Source organism: Corvus moneduloides, chromosome 9, assembly GCF_009650955.1.
Source record: "Corvus moneduloides isolate bCorMon1 chromosome 9, bCorMon1.pri, whole genome shotgun sequence".
Taxonomy (NCBI): Eukaryota; Metazoa; Chordata; class Aves; order Passeriformes; family Corvidae; genus Corvus; species Corvus moneduloides.
In genome coordinates this window covers 22,703,364-22,722,281 of record NC_045484.1, presented here as the reverse complement: position 1 = coordinate 22,722,281, position 18,918 = coordinate 22,703,364, and the positions used below count along the sequence as shown (strand labels likewise).

General features: G+C 44.0%; 1 protein-coding gene across 7 annotated transcripts in view; it reads right to left on the bottom strand.

Annotated features, from left to right (window-relative positions):
* RNF220 (ring finger protein 220) overlaps positions 1-18,918 on the bottom strand; it is a 220,847-nt gene that overhangs the window by 32,952 nt on the left and 168,977 nt on the right. For 5 of the 7 annotated variants that reach the window (XM_032117589.1, XM_032117592.1, XM_032117590.1 and 2 more), the window contains 2 exons: positions 15,874-15,995; positions 14,722-14,854 (listed from right to left, as the gene is read on the bottom strand). In XM_032117589.1, coding sequence (XP_031973480.1) covers positions 14,722-14,854; positions 15,874-15,995 — 255 coding nt within the window. The remainder of the gene's footprint in view (positions 1-14,721; positions 14,855-15,873; positions 15,996-18,918) is intronic. The other 2 variants (XM_032117593.1, XM_032117594.1) reach the window with 1 other exon arrangement.

Sequence of the window (18,918 nt, the reverse complement as noted above, 5' to 3'; positions counted from 1 at the left end):
CCTGGCATATCCTGAGGGCTGGTGACCTAGGATTGTGGTAGACCAGGGTGCACATCCCAACTGTAGACACTGACAGAGTAAGGTAGATGTCGCCTTGGCCTTGCACCAATGCCCCAAAAGGGCTATGTTCCTGTACTGTGACTGTGGTTCTAAATGCAGAATACAGGCTAAAATTATTGCAGAAGCACTGAGTATTATATGCATGTCGGCAGAATGAGGACATTCCAAAGCATTATGACAGCCTTTTCAGGGCTACAGATGTCCGAGTCTGTTCATCCCACTGGGTTCTCACCAGCACACTTAACATAAGCCCAGAAGAATGAACTATATTTCTAACAGTCTGCATCTGTGCAGAGAGCAGGGCAAAGCAAAGGTCTCATTTCCAAGGATACCATGCAGACACAGTTCTTTACTGTCGCTCTCTAGGAACGGATGCTCTCACTGATTCATTAAGCCCCCAATAAAATTTGTTTATATGGATTTGATATTTCTCTTCCCTGAATATCAAGAAGGTCCTTAACAAGTGACAACTGCAGCATGACAATGATTTTAAGACTAACCTTTCCCTAGAAGCATAAACTAGCTTTTACTTCAAAGTAATTGCCAGCCTTAATTTTCAGCAGAGGTAACACAACTAGCACCAACAATGCAGCACTCATGTCTGTGCCAGGTACTGTGGCAGCCCTGCCTGCAGGTCAGCCCCATGGTGTCACTGGGGCAGCCCTTTTCCAGCAGACCCCTTTCAGAGTGCTTCACATGCTGGCTACACACTGCCAGCCAACACGTGTCACGAACTGCCTCCTCTTGCTGCAATGGCTCATCTAGTAAATCTTCACTCATTCAGTTCATCACAATGTTTGGGAGAAGATTTAGAGGGGTAAGAGAGACCTGTCAAAGAAGCTGGATAGTCTTTCAAAGCTGCTTTAAAAGTCAAGAGTGGGTGATGGGGTGGTAATTTATAGGCATGGCATTTAACCTGCAGTAACACCATCCCCTGCACCTGGCATTACTTTAGCCCATCACTTCTCAAAGGCCATAAACTTTGGACACACAGGTCTTCATTTTTCTTGTCGCTGTGGGAGACACAAATCATGCAAAGCTGGAGCTGTGACTTGGCCAGTCCCAGGAGGTGATCTGAACATTAGCCAGACAATGAATACTTGGAGCAAGTGCCTTGGTGGGGGGGAAGGTGGCCAAATGAATGAACATAAGTGGGACCAACCCACTTATGTGTTACTGTCTCTGCAAGGATGCCAAGCACACAGCAGACATGCACCTTTCCGTCTGTTTTGTTTCCAAGTGACTCAGGCCAACTGGTGGTTTATGGCTAGAGCTTAAGACAAGAAGATCTGCTTACTGCAATACAGTTTACAAATATTAAGGCACCTTGACTTCAGAATCCTTGTGTCCTTGCTCTCAAGACCTTTGTACTTAAGAAAATCCCTTTTAAGTCTGGAAGGAAAATATTCCAGAGCTTCGGCTGAATTTAGCTCTATTGTCTACTGCACTGCCAGCAGACTACTATACTTCCTATGCAGAGAGGGTACAAGGGGAGAGTTTGGACAGTGTGTGTTAAGATGGCAAACACACACTGGGATGATCTGAGAGAGCCTTTCAGTCAGAGGACAGCAGAGCAGAGAAGTTCATAGGTTAAAATGAGGGGCAGGAGAAAGATAAATTTTCTTTTCTTATCAAACAAGGACTCCCAGACCAACACCTAAAGGAAGGCACAATAAGGTGATCCAACTCTCAGTTTTTCACTTAATATGGAATTTTTTTTTTATGTCACCAAGTGCAGTCCATTGCAACATGGTAATAAATAATGATTTAGAAACTGTATGCTAATAAAAGTAACCTCCATGAATCCAAAAAATACTTGGAATATAAGTTGTGCCATCAGTTTTAGGACTTCAGAAGCTGCTTTAAATAAAACGGAAAAAAAAAAGCCACAAAATATGTTTCTGATGTGAATCAAAAGATCCATAAATCCCAGTACTGCTCCTGCACACAAGAAAACACTAAAGAATGGGATGCAAAGCTTGGCCCAGCATCACCTGGGGAATGAATGGCCTGCAACCAGCATCCTAATACCTTTTCATTCTGCAGCAGGGATGGATTTTGAGGCCAGTTCCAGTGGGATGCGGTTTGGTGCCACAATTTCAACCTGACCCTCCTTGTCTAACTTCCTGGGGTTGCTTCCATGCACAAAGCCAGTGAAAACACCCACGCAGCTGTTCAAATATTTGACGTCTGAACTAGTTGACATTATTCATTCATCTCAGGCTCATTCAAACCAGATTTCTGGACAAGTGCTGTTATAAATGGATTAAGAAGACCACTAAATGCAAGGAAGGCCCAAAAGGACCACACCTGCTTCTCACTAACTCAGCCCAAATGTAAAGAGGGCTCACAACTTCAAGCTCCTGCTGGTGGTGTGCGCTGCTATCCAGGAGAAAGGAAAACATGAAATGGAGCACAGAGGACAGGAGCTTCCAGAACACCCCCTACCACTCCACTCGGGTGATTTGCAATTCAATAGCATGCACTGGGAACAGGGAAGGGTTCCTCCAGCAAGGCTCTGCTTCTGAAGGTCACACAGCAATTCACAGCCATCAGCAACACCGCCTAGAGCAGACCTCTAAAGCCAGTGTGTTATCCAGAGGTCAATGCTCAGGACCAGAACTTTATCCCCAAGTGTTAACAAAGCGAAATCCAACAACTGAATGTTAACTTGTGAGTTTGACCTAGGAACTCATAAGAGACGTGATCTGTTATTCACAGAAGCAGCTGTGACTTCTTAGGAGTCACCCAAGGCCTGAGGAATGTAATTCCACATGTGAACTTGAAAATGCTGCTTTTAAATGAAAAAAGAACAAACACAGTGCACATTACTGCTGAGCAGCTTGGTGGCATCTCAGTACTCTCCTATACCTTTCCTCTTCCTTGTTGAGAATTTTTTGCTCTTGCTGTGCATTTCATAGGAGGCAATCCCTTGTCATATGCTGCCAGCCCCAATACAATTAGCCTCCTGATGCTAAAGCAGCACAATTCTCTGACAGTCTCAATCCCAGCTGCCTCCTTAAGGACCAGACAAACAGAAGTGAACAGGCAGGTCAGACGCTGGGGCCATTAAGCAGAGAAAAAACAAAGTTACAGCTCTGTCTCCAATCCCCATTGCTCTTGTAGCCAGGTGCTCTGACAAGCAATTCCAGCACTGGTATTGAGTGGCACCTCTATAAACCCTGTGACAGTTTGGGAGACAAACTCACCCATCAATCAGAATGTACCTATCAACATCACTTACCTAGCACTGTGTACACAGCTTTCTTTGCTTGGGCTTGTCTTAGAGCAGTCTGCCTGAGCACCAATTCGAGTTAGTTTCTGAAAAATTTAGGTACTCTACACAACCAACAGTGTTTCTGAAATACTGACTCAGAGTCAGGAAAGCAGGAAAAATTCGCATGCCTCTTAACTGCTGCCAGCTTCAAGCACTGGCAGGCTACAGGAATCAGCTGAGCTTGAAGGTGAAAACGCTTCCCATTCTTGTCATGTACCTATTAATAATGTGTGTAGATAAATCTCACCAGAAATCTTTTCCTTCCCCTTTTTGTAAGTTATCATAGCACTTTTCTTTCTCCTAAGTTGTCCCCTATGCCTAAGCATCCTCTCTGACCTCTGCACTGCTTCTCAAATCTCACTTCCTTTGTGCAGTTCTCCTGATGAGTGGTCACCTGAACAACTCTTGAGTGAATGGTGGCCCAGGCTAAGATCAAGAGTCATTAACATGATATATAATAAGCAGATTCACAATACAGATAAAAGGACTTCACATTCAAGTCCCTCCTTTTCTCCATCACATTCAGTGGCAGATGGTCAAAGTGACAACATATGCTGCTACAGGTGCTGACAGCACTGCTGGCTCCTGCACAGGCACGAGCTCACACGGAGACTGGCAGTCTTAAGGGTAGAATGGTAACACAACCAGACCACTGCAGACCCAAATGACCCAGCTTAATTTCACGAGCACAGGTAGGAAAACACAGACCTACTGTGCCTGACCTCTGCTCCTCAACTCCTATCTAGGCAGATCACTTTTGGTGGCCAGCTGTTCTGTATATATTTTAAATTATATGTTTATATTTAATTATCACTCCAAAGAAAGCCAAGGAAGAAAACTAAGACATCAGTATTATAATTTGCGCTACCACTGTGAACGCAGCTACTGGATGCTGCTCATGCAGAGGATCAAACTCATCTGGATAACTAACATTTCTTCAGTTTGGCCCCCAAGGAATGGGGGGTGGGGGTGCGTGTGAAATCTATACTGGAAATATTCTAGAAATCCTGAATTTTGTGTAAATCCCGTAAATGGGTCTAAATTAAAATCCATCTCAGAGGCATAGAGCTCTATTGGGGCCTATTTTGGCTGGGAAGAGGCATTCATTCTGTTTGCAGGTAGTATACATGTGTTCAGGAAAGAAGAAAAGCCTCCCATAAATCTCCAGAACTGTGGCCTTTGCTAATTACACTCCTTGCAGTGACCCCCTTCTGTACAACCTCCCTTTCCAGCACATTCACTCTATTTTCTTACCAAAATGTCACTCATTGGCTTCTTGGAGAGTAAAAACAATGAAGGCAATAAAAGTAGTTTATGCAGACTCACGGCCAGGCCTCACATACTTCCGAGAATGGCTCTAAACTGGGTTTATTTCATCATCTGCTGAAGTATCCCAAGCTAGTACTAAGAGGACAAGGTGGCATGGATGCCATTTTATTGTGAGACATCTGGGAAGACACAGAAAGCCGCTAAAAATTCTTGAAAATGAGAGCAAGGCAGAGATGAGGCCATGTTGAACCTACAGATCCATAATGCCTCCCCAGCTTAATTTTTCAGCAGCGAAATTGTTCCCCCACTTTTTCCTAGCACCAACAGGGATAGAATACTTCTGGTGAGGTTCCCAGCCTGTTGCAGAAAAAAAGATGACAATCAGAAGCCAAGAAAAGCTGCTTACAAAACAAGAGTTTCATTTCTCTGGAGCCAGATCCATTTAAAGCTAAACGGTGATTTACCTGGAAAACTGACACCCAACTGTGTTGTTACAGCACACACCTGAAAGAGCAGATGCATCCATCTGATGCCATCTATTAGCTCCCACAGAGGCACAAATGGGCTGTCAGACCTGACTGCTTACCAGTGTGGATGCTTACAGGGATCTCTGCTCACAGATCACACAAACAGCTGCCTTTAAAGAAAGGGGCCATATAATTTTACGACCATTAACATAATTTTGCAGCAGCATGCTGAACAAAGGGCAGGCAAGCACTGCTGTACAGAGTAAGAGCCAGCTGCTGCAAGGCTCAGGAAGAGGCTTCCCCACCCCTTGCAGCATTGAGGAGTATTCCAGAGATGTCTTTTATGCCTCCAGGTACAGATTATGGCTGCAGAGGGGAAAACACACTCGGACCACAGGTCTGATCTGGTTTGGCCATTCATGGCTGCCTCCTAGAGCCTCGTGCTGGTGTGATACAGGAAGGTGAGAACAGCCTCATGTCTGTCTCAAAGGCTGCTCTTCAAAACCCAGAGCTAAAGTACAAAAGCAGCAGCAACAGCCATGGTCTTTGCAGCTACAGCTCGTTTTCCACGGTTAGGGAAAGGTGGATCTGAAAGCTTTTGTTCCCCTGGGGAGAGGGTGGAAACAAACAAAAAAGGAAGAGGGAGAATTAAAGTAATCTTGAATCACTAAGCAGATTCACATCACTGGATCAATAAGCACCACTGACAGGGATCACAGGAATGTCGCAACTTTGCCAATAATAAAGCAGCACAGCAGAGCCTGGAGGATGACTTTTCTAAGGCAGCCGAGCATGAAGCAGCAAGGCTGGTGAACAGCTGAAAGTGACACCCTGGCTTACATCGGGCTGCTGCCAGTGGTGGGGCTCAACGCAGTTTGCTTTAAATAATGATGAGCACAGAGATTGTATTCATGGGGGAAAGGCAACCAAGGACTGGAAAAACCAAGGGCTAAATTTCATAGGCCAAACACATGTGCTCTTCCTCCCAAACTAATTCTTTTCTGGGGTGGAAAGAAGAAAGAAAAATCAGTGCTAATTTAATCAATTGATCAGTCTATTGATTGCAAAACTGGAGCTGCTAGTTAGCCATGTGCTGTAATGCCCTCAACTCTGAAACCACAAAACACACCATTGATTTCTTCACTTCCAGCTCCAAAACAAGAAATAAAACTGGGCTTTCAGTGGAAAAACAACTTCCTCATCCAGGGAGAAGATGCAAGCAAAGAAGAGAGGCCAGGAAACAGGGACAGCCGCAGCTTGCAAGGTTCAAACTGAAATTAGTTACAGATGCAGTCACAGTGTCTTGTGTAAACTCTATCGATTGGGTGGCTGACAGTCTTGGGAGCCTCCATAGTAGGACAATCAATCCGGCTGCAGTGTCACCTGCCACTTTGCTGAACAGTTGACAATGCAATTATCCAGTGTGGAGGCAGGGAGTTGGCGTGTGTCAAACGCAGTTAGCCACTTTCCGGGCACTACTCGATAATGCGTTTCACCGCCGTGTGTAGGAGACGACACACGGAGACAGGAGCTGTTTAGAGCCATTGAGACCTGTGCTCCCTTTTTCCTTTAGAAACATCTCACTGCCCCTGACTTAACAACTGTATTCTAAAATGCTATTAAAATCACGTCAATCAACTATTGTGTGCTTAAAGCTCAAGTTTGACCTGAGTGTCCAAGAAGTAGGCTGCAGTTCTAGCAAAACTGCAGACCCTTGAGGGAAAAAAATTAAAAATTTATCAGATTACTATCTTAAAGCTGGGGATTTTCAAAACCACAGATAACAGACCACTAGAAAACTGGATTGCAGAGCAACTGATGTCTGAGATCGATGAAAACTGAAGTTTAAAGGAACTGTCAACTTGAAACCCAGTCTACTTCAAAAAATTGAGTAGTTTCAGGTGCTCTACCTGCTCCCTTACTCCCCCTGCTAATTTTCATGGTGTTACAACCACATTTTCTGGTTTCTTTTTTTGTCCTCCTTCCTCTAGGAAGAGCGTGACAGACATCCCTTTTCATCCCCCAAATATGATACATAATACTGTAAAATGGAGAGAATCCCACTTTGTCCCAAAGAAAATCTTTGCCTGGTTAGAGTGCTGTCAGTATCACATAAATCAACCACCAAGGTCTAGTTGATTGTGCTCCTTTCAGCTAATGCATTCCGGCAGTCTGAGCATAAAAATTAGATTCTTAGGTTTTTGTATGCATTCAAGTTACCAAAAATGTACAATCAACAATGACTAATTTTAACGGCTATCCTCACCAATTTCTTTTTTTCCAGTTAAAATTATTTTTACTTTGCTAAGCCCCATTGATTACTTTGTGTTCTAAAATGAAGAAAATGGTGCTCCTTGAAGAATTATGTGAACTTCAAACACACATGACATTGGGCATCAATTACATGACAGGTCATGCTGGCTTTTGTAAGTAACGTAAGAGGTTTTTTCTTCTTAGATCACATACTACTCTAATCTGTTTTTCTGGCTCACTAGAGTCAACTTATGATATTAATATACAGGACAATACTTAAGAAATATTTATTAACCATAGAACCCTTCAAATTCTATATGCAGACACAAACTACAGAGGAAGAATCAGGTGCAGCCCATGTGATTATTGTATCTAACACTATGCAAACAGATTTTGTTAGCATTTTTAGGTCAACTATTATCTTCTGGGCAAATACTTGCTGTCAAAGGAGAGAGGTGCAAACATTAAGAAGTGGTTGGGCTATTACATCAGACCAGTCCAAATTATTGTGCTTCTGCAATGTAGGGATTACCAGGATTACCACTTTTACACAGCGGCTGAGGTAAGGGATACAAGTGCTCTGGAGCTCAGCAGGGATAGGGCACAGAATAAGCACATGAGAAACACGAAATCTATACGTCTTGCCCACTTGGAAGCTTACAGCAGATAGAAGTGACCAGCAGAAGGTAGCAACCCAAACATAGGAAGGCTAAAATTCAAGGACTGAGAGGCTGGGAAAGATGCTCAGATGTACAGACACATTCGCCTTAGAGAGAGACGCTGACACTGGAAACGTGGCAGAGAAATGTACTGAACTGAGCTCTTGCAAAATGGGGGAAGATTAAGAATTTCACTACAGCAAAGATTCCCTATACTCTTACCACAGACTGCTCTTGCATCCAGGCTGAAGTTTGCTTCAGCCTGCCAAGGTAAAATGAATTCTTGCTCATCTATACAGCAACAACAAAACTGATTCTAGTTACTAGACCACTCTTCCAAAAGGCCTAAATATGCCAGTGACATCTTCCATTTCCCACACAGTGTCTTAAGAGAAGTCACACACTTACTGTTCAGCTCAAACGCTCTTGCTGCATTTGAGTAGATCAGTTTATACCCTCTTACCAGTATAACCTTAAATACAGTCTTAATCTCCTGACATGGGAGAAGAGAAGTCTCCTTGCCTCTTGAAGCTTTCCTGCATGTCTCATTATATTTTATTTGAAAAAGAGGGCACAGCTGGCTACTAAGTGAGATTCTAGAGCAAGACTTTTAAGGTTTGTCACCAGCTCTGCTACTATCTTTGTAACACTAGAGAAGACGCTTCTCCCTGTTTCCACACGTGTCAAACACAGATTTAAAGAGTTTCGTTGTAGAGCTCTGCTTTCATGAGATCACAGAGAGATGCACAAGTGAGTTTTCCTTCTCTACTTGGAGCTTTCTGCCAGGCAGTTACCAGACCCAAGAAGTCACTGCAATCACAAAATCCTGTTGTTGAGGTAGGAGAACAAAAAGGTATCTATTTAGGTTCTGAGGCCAGGTCCTCACACGTGAAAGAATTATTCTAATGCTGCACGGATTTAGAAGGAGAACAAACTGGAGGAGCATACAGCTAGTGCCCCAATGCTCCTTCTGGGACAACTAAGGCACACCGGATTAAGGCTGGCCTACAACACTTGCTGCTCAAACTGAAGCATATCTTGATTCTGTGGCGATAGAAAGCTGACAGTGGGAGGACTGCAGCCATTTGCTAGAAACTTTTAAACATTTTAATACAGTCCCACTTTCCAGACAGCTGCCCTAATTGTACATGACATGAGATCCAATGCAAATGGACACCCAAGGATAACTGTAGTTTGTTACAGCTTATAAAGGCTTTACCAAGTTCCTCTATGCATATGCTTAGTTGTGCTGTTCTTTTCCCTTGGTAAGACATTAACAAACAGATCCAAGGCCTTTGCTAGCCTGGGAAGAGGGCAGCATGGGAAAATAAAAAGAAATACAGAAAAATAAAGAGAAACTTCAGAGCTAAGTAATCCCTGTGTGTTTCTCCTTCTTCAAGAGTATTACAATCTATCAGACAGATCCTTATCATGTTGATCTTTCTTAGAAAGTATCCTTCCCTGAAAATGCCCTGCTTGCCATTTTAACATTTTCAAAGTCTTTCTCTGTTCTGTGTTATTTTTGATGCAACTGATCTGCTGAAGCAAAAGAAACCCAGAAGAGCAATGGTGACTAGCTTGCTAATGCACCTAGAGGAAGGCTTTTTGGTGGGGGAGCTGAAGGGGAGAAGAGGAGGACAGGGCGGGTGGAGAGAACTTAGCTACAATTCTTCAATTCTTTCATATCTAAAGAGGACAGCAATCTCTGTTCTATCAGACCGCACGGTTCGTGCTTTAAATGGTACTTGCTGCCAGCTTGCTTTCCCTGTCTCTCTCCCTTTGAAGCAGACTGGACAGCTTCCTCAAGCTGGCGTTATCACTCCCTCTAACCACTCTTGGCAGGCAATCTAATTCCCCCTGAAAAGGTCACCGCCATTTTAACTGCCTTTCAATCACATTAAGCACGCTGCCGCTCGTGCTCAGAGCACTGCGCCCGCAGCTCTCCTGACTGAGGTGCGATCGATAAACTGACATCCTGCCCCACACCCAGCTCCCCAACCGCCCCAGCCGTGCTCTCCTCCTTCCCCTCTCCCGGACAAGCTGCCTCCTGGAACGGACGGAAAGAGACCAAGTGACAAAATCCTCTCCTCAAATCCGAGGCAGCAGAAGGGAGCTGCTAACCTGGCATTTACTAATCTTTGTCCCATCTGTTAAGAAACAGAAGGGTGCAAGCATCCCCCACCCCCCTGCCTTCCCCAGACCTACAGAGGCAGCAACTTCACAGGACAGTTTGCTTAGGCACCAGTCCAGACACCTTTGAAGCTGTGTTACAAAGAACAAGCCTCCCTCAAGCTTCCCTCAATGCAATCATTACCGTTATCTCTCCCCCCGAGCTGCCTTTTTTTTTTGCAGTTACGAGTTATGTGTTCCACCCATCGATCCCTGTGTAAGACACTGTTTTAAGTCCTCTTGCCTTTTGACTGTGCTAAGCCGTTTAAGAGATGACAGCAGCTTCTATCAGTGTGAAGCTGATGTGATTCTTTTCAGATAAAGCACTTTTTTTCCACTTCCCCCCCTCCCTTCCCTTCTTTCAAGTAAGAAACATACACACAAAAAGAGACACCGAATCTTTCAAAGAAAAAAAAACCCTTTTGAACTTCCCTCAGGAATTCTTTAAAGGGATAACCTTGCAGTGTAAACACTGAGGGTAATGTGCATCCATTCCGGACTGGAAGAGAAGAATTGCTACAAATATGTTGAGCGTTAAAAAAAACCCAACAAACCCCACATCAGAGAGGAAACCACTTGACGCTTTCACTTGCGAAGCCTTGCTGGCATCCTAAACACAGAAACTCATTAAAGATGGCATGAAATAATCCCGTGCAACAAAGAGCTTCGGAGAGGGATGATTCAGAGACATGCGGAGAGATAGTTACTGAATGTTCAGGTATTTCAAGAGAAATTGTAGTCTTGTGACACTGTGCTGAGGCAGGGGAATATTTGATTATTTTATCTGTATAGTTTTACACTTTGAAGTACAAGCTTGACCTAAACGGAGCTTGGTATTTCATGCTGGTGTTCTTCTGCACCTAACCCCAAACAGAACCACAAGCTCTCCTACAAACCCCTACTTCACGCAGGACCTCTGCTGAAACAAAGTGGTACCAAACCCTATATAATTGCCAATAATCTTCATTTACACCCTGCATCCTTCTGGTTTTGGAGAGCAAATTGAATGATAGAAAATGATGCTTTAAGAAGCCAGGAGGGCAGATAGAAGTACTAAACATTTCCTGACTGAAATCCTTCACCAAACCAAACAGCTTCAGAGACAACACACTGATCCCTGGACTTCTCAGTCATGCCATATTCCTGCTTGCTGCCATAGCCTGTTCTTTCCACCTGCTGCCTCAGCTATGCCAAGCTGTGGCGGCCAAGTAGGTGCGCTTTGGCTCTGCTACACTAGACCTGACTGGGGGCTTGCAGCTCTAACACAAACAGAGAAGACAAAGAATTTCCAGCTTCTAAGACAGCCCCTCAGGTTAGAAGAGCAAGTTTTCCCTGCAAGTGCTTTGGAAGCAGAAGAGTGTCATCTTAGGAACCTTACAAGTGAGAGTTTCAGCCTATGATTGGTCCTAGGTTTTAGACCACCTTCCAGAAAATTCAAACAGGGCTGTTCATTTCCGTGATGTTTCTGTTTTTAAGAAGAAAAAACCCAAGGTTTCTCAACCTTACTCCAGCTGGGAATCTGTCAGGATTTTCCATATAATTGGCAAGAATTTTCCTCATGTTGAGAGTGGTATGAACCTTGTCTGCTAACCAAAAATGATAAAAAGAAGCCAGGATCAGTGTTAAGTTCGAGTCACTGCTGTAATGCTGCCCAATGGACTTATGTGCAACACACACTGGCCACAGTGTCCTGCTCCCCCCCTTCACCCAGCTGTGACATCTCCTCAAAGCAACACACCATTAACCAAAAATTAATGAGACACATGGCCATCTCTTTTCCCCTCCGGTTTCATGTATTTCCCCATGTCATCTCTTTAGACATTGGTGACATCCCTGTAGCCTGGCAAAGGCTGTCTGGCATTATAAAAGACCTTTGATTTCCACATCACTGCTACTTCTCAGCAAAGGGAACAGAGCCAAATGCAAAGCCTCAGGTGACGGGGGTTAATGAGGGCCTTGCCAACTCCACACAAAGCAGTTTTAAGAATTAGAAAGCATCTACCAAACGTTATGCTATGCTTCAGGGCTGTAAATTAAGAATTCTGTCTGGCAAGAGCCAACACTGGCAGAGAAAGAAGAAAGATAGTCACCTTAAGGTTACCTGAGAGTGCACATAGCAGTCCTGAGTGATGGAGACGCATGAATGCCAGCAGTCAGAGACCAACAGGAGAGCCACAAAAGAGAGCATGAAAAAGTGTAACTTAATTAAAAATAAATGCAAGCAGCCAGCTGTAGGAGATCACTCCAGCTTTGCTCTGGCTTTTCAAATTTTACAACAACTTCTTGCACAGAGTACGTAGGTACCCTGTACATTATGTCTGATTATCCCAAAATACTAGGTAGAAAGTTGGTAGGAAAGCCACTGTTTAGGGAAGAGGACACTTCTTTAGAGAAGCATGGCAGCTGTTGAATCCAGCTGCCAGCAGAGGTGTGCTCCAGAGGAGGAAGGCCAGGTGCTAGAGACCTGCCAGCTGCTCAGGTATCAGGAGTCTCTTCCTCAGCAGTGGTTCTGTCACAAAATGCTGCACAGGGAGGATGTTTCTCACTAGAAATACTACGGGGACATTCCTGTGCTTGTGAGCTGATCTACAGACACCTTTCATCCAGCACCACAAAGAGGAGTCTAACCCAAAAGCCTTGTCAGCAGAGTGATGATGGAGGGTTTTAGAACTGCATGTAGTTGTATTCTGCTTTTCTCCTGGACTTCCCATCTTTTCCTGGATCTGTCCATGTAATTCTTTAAAGTGTCACAAATGTGCCAAAAAGGAAAGAAGAGACAGACCCCGTAATTCCTGACAGAAGCAAGGCCATCTCTAAATATGAACGAATGGCCCAAGTATCTGTTCATGTGTGTGCAGCCATCTCGCAGAGGTTACAACACTGACTGATGCTAGAACCTGTCTAACTTCTGGTGGAGGAAAGCAGGTGATCTACATAATAACAACTAACACATCCAGAATTCCTTAAAATACTGAAGAAAATGCAACACAGAGCAAGTACTTTATATTTACCCAGCCTAACCACATAAATTACACGCATTTTGTCCACCTGAAGCCTCATTTGAAAGAAGGTCTCCATATAACCAAGGCAACGTGGAAGGTTCAGATCACACTTCAGTGAGTTAACTCAAAAACAACTGGGAACATTAACCAGGTGAAGACAGCACCATGTCCACACCAAAGGAAGTAGAAGATCATGCTCTCCTCAAATACAGGTGTTTGGTGGGGGTGAAGGAAGAAACTACTCATGCACAAAAAGGGAAGAAATGAATTGAATAGCTTTTTCTAATCAGGACTAGTAGTGACAACAACAGAGGCACACAGACATCCCATGCTTCCCTGCTATAGATTGTAGCGTCTATACTATATAAACACAGTCTAAGATCCTGCATGGTCTCATCAGGCCTCTACCGGGAATCATGCAGACAGAACTCTCCATACAGTCACAAAAAAAGTTAGGCTACTGACACAGGATTCAACAGCGTGAGCTTCACTGGGTATCCTTTAAAGCCCAAAGAAGCTGCTCCTTCAACTCTGTGCTCCTGATCATCTGCTCTGCTATAACACAACTACAATTTAATTTCAGAGGAAGGCAAGAGCAGACCAGGAGTGCCTGGTTTTAGCTGAGCATACGGCTGGCTTTTAAGTCCAACTCCCTTATGCAGTAGCCTTTCCCCTCGAGATATTTTAAATTAAAATCCAAGCTGATACAGGAAGAGATCACATCCCATCCTCCTTATTGAACGAAGGGAGCCAGCATTCCTCCTCTCATTAAGCATGCGCTACGTGGATTGCTTGCGAGACTCTTGTGAGTGCCTGAGGTTCATGCCAACGAACAGTTTAGTAAATCCTCCTCTTTGAGGCCAAAGGGCTGAATGTAAGAAAGGGGCCAGGTTTCTAGCTAAAATTACTTTCACCAATAAAGCTCACGAGAGGTCAAATTTTGCCATAACTCACTCTCTCCTTGGTAACTGATTTCCCCGTCACTGGGGAAGGAGCAAAAGAAGGAGGAAAAATAAAATGTGTTTGTCTGAGAGCCCTAAGGGCTTGCAGTGCTGGAGGTGCGGAGCAGGTTCCTGGATTCTCATTTATCAACCTTAAAAGGGATGGAGTGATAAATGCACAACTGGCCCTTTAATATTTTATGCAGGTGCTAAAGCAACTTAGCTGTCACCTCCAATACATCACCAGAGGCTGATACACCAGCTTTCGTCACTCCAGGCTGGGAATTTTTACAGTTTCATTTCTATTTCCCTCTTTTCGCATATTTCCACGTATTTCTTACTATGTGTGAGATATAAAATGCTCTTTTCCCAAAATGATCTACCCATTCCCTCTTCAGCCACATTTCTTGAGAAATAACCCCATGCTTTGTTCCAAGATTGGCACAAATTTTGACTCTCATCATTCAAGAGGGACAAAAAACTGAAATCACTTCACATTCTGGCAAAAGCTGATGGTTCTGCCTTTTGTGGAAGGGAAATCCCCATGTCCCTCCCTTTAAAGATAGGTAATGATCAACTTCCACAGCAGAATGATTTACAAGTGCCCCCAAAACACCGACGCACCTCGAAATCCTCCCTCCAGGAGAGTAGTAGCCCGTATCCTCTTCTGGCCGCACCACTCGTACTCTTCAAAGCGGTTGCCGTTCTCATTCTCAATGTCCACAGAGTCATCCTCAGTCATGCATGAACCTTCTCTCTGCAGGGGGTAAAGCGGGGCAGAGTGTTGAGATGCATGAAACAGCTCTTTGGGGTTCATAACTCATGGTGGGATGGGGAAGAAAAGCTGGACTGCTCCCAGGACAGTTAAGTATAGAGCGTACAGCAGCCTCTATTCCCACCCCTGCTCCTTCTGATCGAAACTAGAAGTAAATAGGTACTGAAAAAACTTGACAGACAGCCTAAGATCAAAACAAGTTGCAAGTTCCATAATTTTTACTCATGGAAATTTAAGGTCTGGTCCCTACAACAATGCTGGTGTTCGTTTCAACATGCATTCCCCTGCCTTGCATGCAAAATTCCTCTATCACAGAGGAACCTGATACCACAGATTCCTTTGACCCCTAGCAGAAGTGCTCTCCAGTAACCTATTTTTGGGGCATACTGATCAAAATACACCTCTCTTTATATTATGCACCTCTTGAGGCAACAAGTCCTCTACTGAAGGTTTTTCCTGAGAAACATGAACAAAAAGCTCTATGACACAACTCTCTCCCTCCCCCAGGGCTTGTTTCTCCTTCCTTGCTGTCTTTGGGATGAACAGCAAGAGAACGGTTCTGCTTAAATGCACTTCCTGGAGTAAGGTGGTCATGCAACCTTTACAAATCTCAATCTGCTACAAAAGAACCAACCAAACAATAATTCTAATGTTGTGAAAGGCACAAATCAGAAAGAACTGTTCTTCCTGTGCTGTATAGGATGCTTGAAGTCCTACAAAAGGTTCACAAACTTCAATAGCTCCACCCTTAAAAATCTACAAATTAGACTTCTGTAATAGCAGAAGGGTGCATGAAGTAAAAAGTTACTAATGCAACAGAACAGAAAAATCCAGAAGAATTCATCTTCCCAGACAAAGAATTGACTACAGATCTTAGGGAGACAGTTAGCATTGCCTGCAAGCTCAGCAATGTTAGTTTTTGCCCCACATTAGGTCAACTGCAGACAAAGCTGGGAGTAGGGAGAAGGGAATGGCAGCTGATGATCCTGCTGCGCCTCTACCTTTGCAAGGCATTGTTCCACATGCCTACTCATCTCCTCCTCGGATCCTGACAGAGGTCGGCTGCAGAGGGGACATACCTGCCCTTCGTCTTGCTTCCTCCGTTTCATTTTTCCAATCCGAGCTGCATGGAGAAATCAGGGAAAGAAAACAAACAAAAAAGGAAGACATGTCAAGTTTGTGATGCAGACTTTATTTGCTCAGCTCCAAATAATAAACCCTTGGCAGAAATGGTAAGCTTTCACACCAGAAAATCCCATTGCAACCTCCTATTCTGACCTCTATAAACAGTACAGAGACTGTTACTTGGCACTTTTCAGAGGAAATTTGTAACCTGTAGCTGAGCACTCCGATTTCACAGAGGCAGCTACTCACAATTTAACAACTAGGAGGGGGAATATCTGCTGCACATCCCATGGTAAGTTATTAAAACAGTTAAAATCTTTCCCTTGGAAATCTGAAATTGTTTTCAAAGTTGAGTGATCAAGCCACTGAACCCTGTTTTGGATTTTGTCTTCTAAGTCTGAGGCCGTTCCACAAACACATCTATTCCCTCTACAAGAACTTGCTTAGAGTGTAGAAGGATGATGTAGCACCTGATAGCCTTGGACAAGGTATTTAACAAACACTTCTAGGACCACAGAGCCTCCTGTACACCCTGAAAAATTTCTTCCCAGAACACCACAAACAAGTCAGAGCACCATCTTGCTAGCAGGTAATATTTATGGAAAGGAAACAGGACCCATTCTAGATAGCTTCTGGCTCTCTATTGTTTTTATTTCATGAAAACTAGGGGCTACATTGCCTTCCTGAGAGCATGCTCCGGGAAACAAACATGTTAGGAATCACAATGATTAGAAAAAGCAGCCAAGGTAGCCTGTTGCTTAATCCAATAGCTGGTTAATTTGAGCCATCGTTTAATGTGATCAAAACATCTGGAACCAAATAATTTGCATTAAAAAGAACTTCTGTCTTTTATTATGATGGCTTTAGGCAGGTATTACTGAATAACTCAATCACTGGCTGCAGGAAAGTCACTGTTTAATTAATAAGGAAGGTCAAAATTCTGAATGAGAGACAACAAAAAGCCCAAGGAAAGCCCATGTGATAATGTGAGATGACACCACCAAAAAGCTGTGTTAACCAGAAATCGTTACTGACGTTGTGAGCACTGCAGCATGCTCTGAAAGCCTTCATGCCTGAACACTGTGGGATCAACAGCTCCCTGCAGCCAACGAGTCAGAGAAAGCTGCTGGAACGCCAGGATGAGAAGGACCAGCGCACAGGAAAAGTTTCTGTCAATTGTTTTCTAAAGAGCATCTGTTTAGAGCACACACATCAAGAGAATTACAAAGTTTCAGCTGAACACATCAACACAGACTGAAAGGCCTCCTTCAAGACTTTCTTGTTGGCTTCCCTGGACTCAGGACTCTCTGGGTTAAGATATATTTTCCCACAATCTGGAACTAGGAGTATTTATCATCCCCTATGCTCCCTCATGCTCCAGCACTAAGAAAGGTTCAAATTATTCCCTGGGCATTGTTTTTCCTCACTGAAATACGTAAGTGCAAAAACTTCCTGAAAAATAAATCTCCATTCCTCAGATCCTGGAAAGGATTCTGTAAATGTGACATTCCTAAAATAAGAGAAAGCAACTAGAAACCAAAACAAGAATGTTTTTGATATCTGGCACTTTGAACAAGAGAGACTCTCAAGTTAACACACACAACTTTCATAGTTTGTCTAAGTTTTATTTACTGAAGCTCCACAACCCTCTCTTACGCAGAGTTAACCCACGCTCTTTCTGGCTCGTACTTCAGTGTGCAAGAGATTTCTGAAGTTCTGGTTTAGTGCATGCCTCTATCCTTCAGCATGGCTCTTTCATGTAAGTTTAAGATGCTCTTTCCTTGCCTCACTAGCTCTTGTAGAGCCAGCACAAAATAGGGAAAGAGGCTGGAATCAGACTTGACTTAGCGTTCCTCAGCAAACACCAAGCTGGAGAGAAAAACAGAAACAAAGCCTTTTCTCTATCCCGATTGCAGTCACAAATTTCTCTCACCTCATCATGTTTTTAACAGGGAAACGCAGGGAAGGAGCAGTTTAATTATTCTGGTAGGACTCCCCATGGCCACACAATTCAGTTAAAGCAGCCTGCCTAGTGAATTTGATAGTATTTTTAGGGGTTTTTTACTGCCAACCCCCAGTCCATGCACTGTAGCAGTGACAAAAGGAAGACAACTTATTTTGGGTCTTCTAATAAAATCTTGGGACTATTTTGCCAGAACAAGCACCTGATCTGCTGTTGAAATGCTAGTGCAGAGCTGGGAAGAGAACCTCATTCTGCTGCAGCTCTACACCAGACCCAGCAGCCAGCCCCAATCTTGGCTCGTTTAGCTCCACAGAGAAGCAGCCCTTTGAGTTGCGGTGCCACAAGTAAAAAAGGCACTGGAGGAAAGAGGTGTTGAAAACAAATCCCCCTGCCATTTTCATTCTGTGGTCATTAGCAGCGGCAGCGTCGTGCCCGTGGAGGCCAAGGGTGCCCCTGGTGACAGGAGGAATGGAAAAGGAGCAGCCTGGAAAGCACATCCGAGCGGCGCTGTCCCTGCCCGACACACGCAGCCCGGCCATCACTTCCAATCAGCGCGGCAGGGACGGAGCGGCCCCAAAGGCAGGGGCTGATTGTGGCGCTGTCCCGAAGGGGAGCAGCTCAAAAGAACACGCAAGTGAGACCACAGGATTGCTAATTAGTGTTGATAGATGCGATCATTTCTAATTAGCTCACTAATCCCTCTCCCCCTCTCTCCTTTCGAGAGAGCATGGGAGAAGGGAAAAAAAAAAGAAAAAGTCATTCCCTCCCGTAATTCAGGAAGATAAAAATGCAGCCAGTTGAGGACTGGATGTACAAAGAGGACAGAACTCAGGGAAGGAGGTTTTTGCACAAGCCTGACCCATTCTTACCTCTGACTGAACAAAAACTCCATAGTTATTATTCCAACCTTCTGCCAAGAGGTGAGAAGTTCACTAATTATTATTAGCATTAATAATTA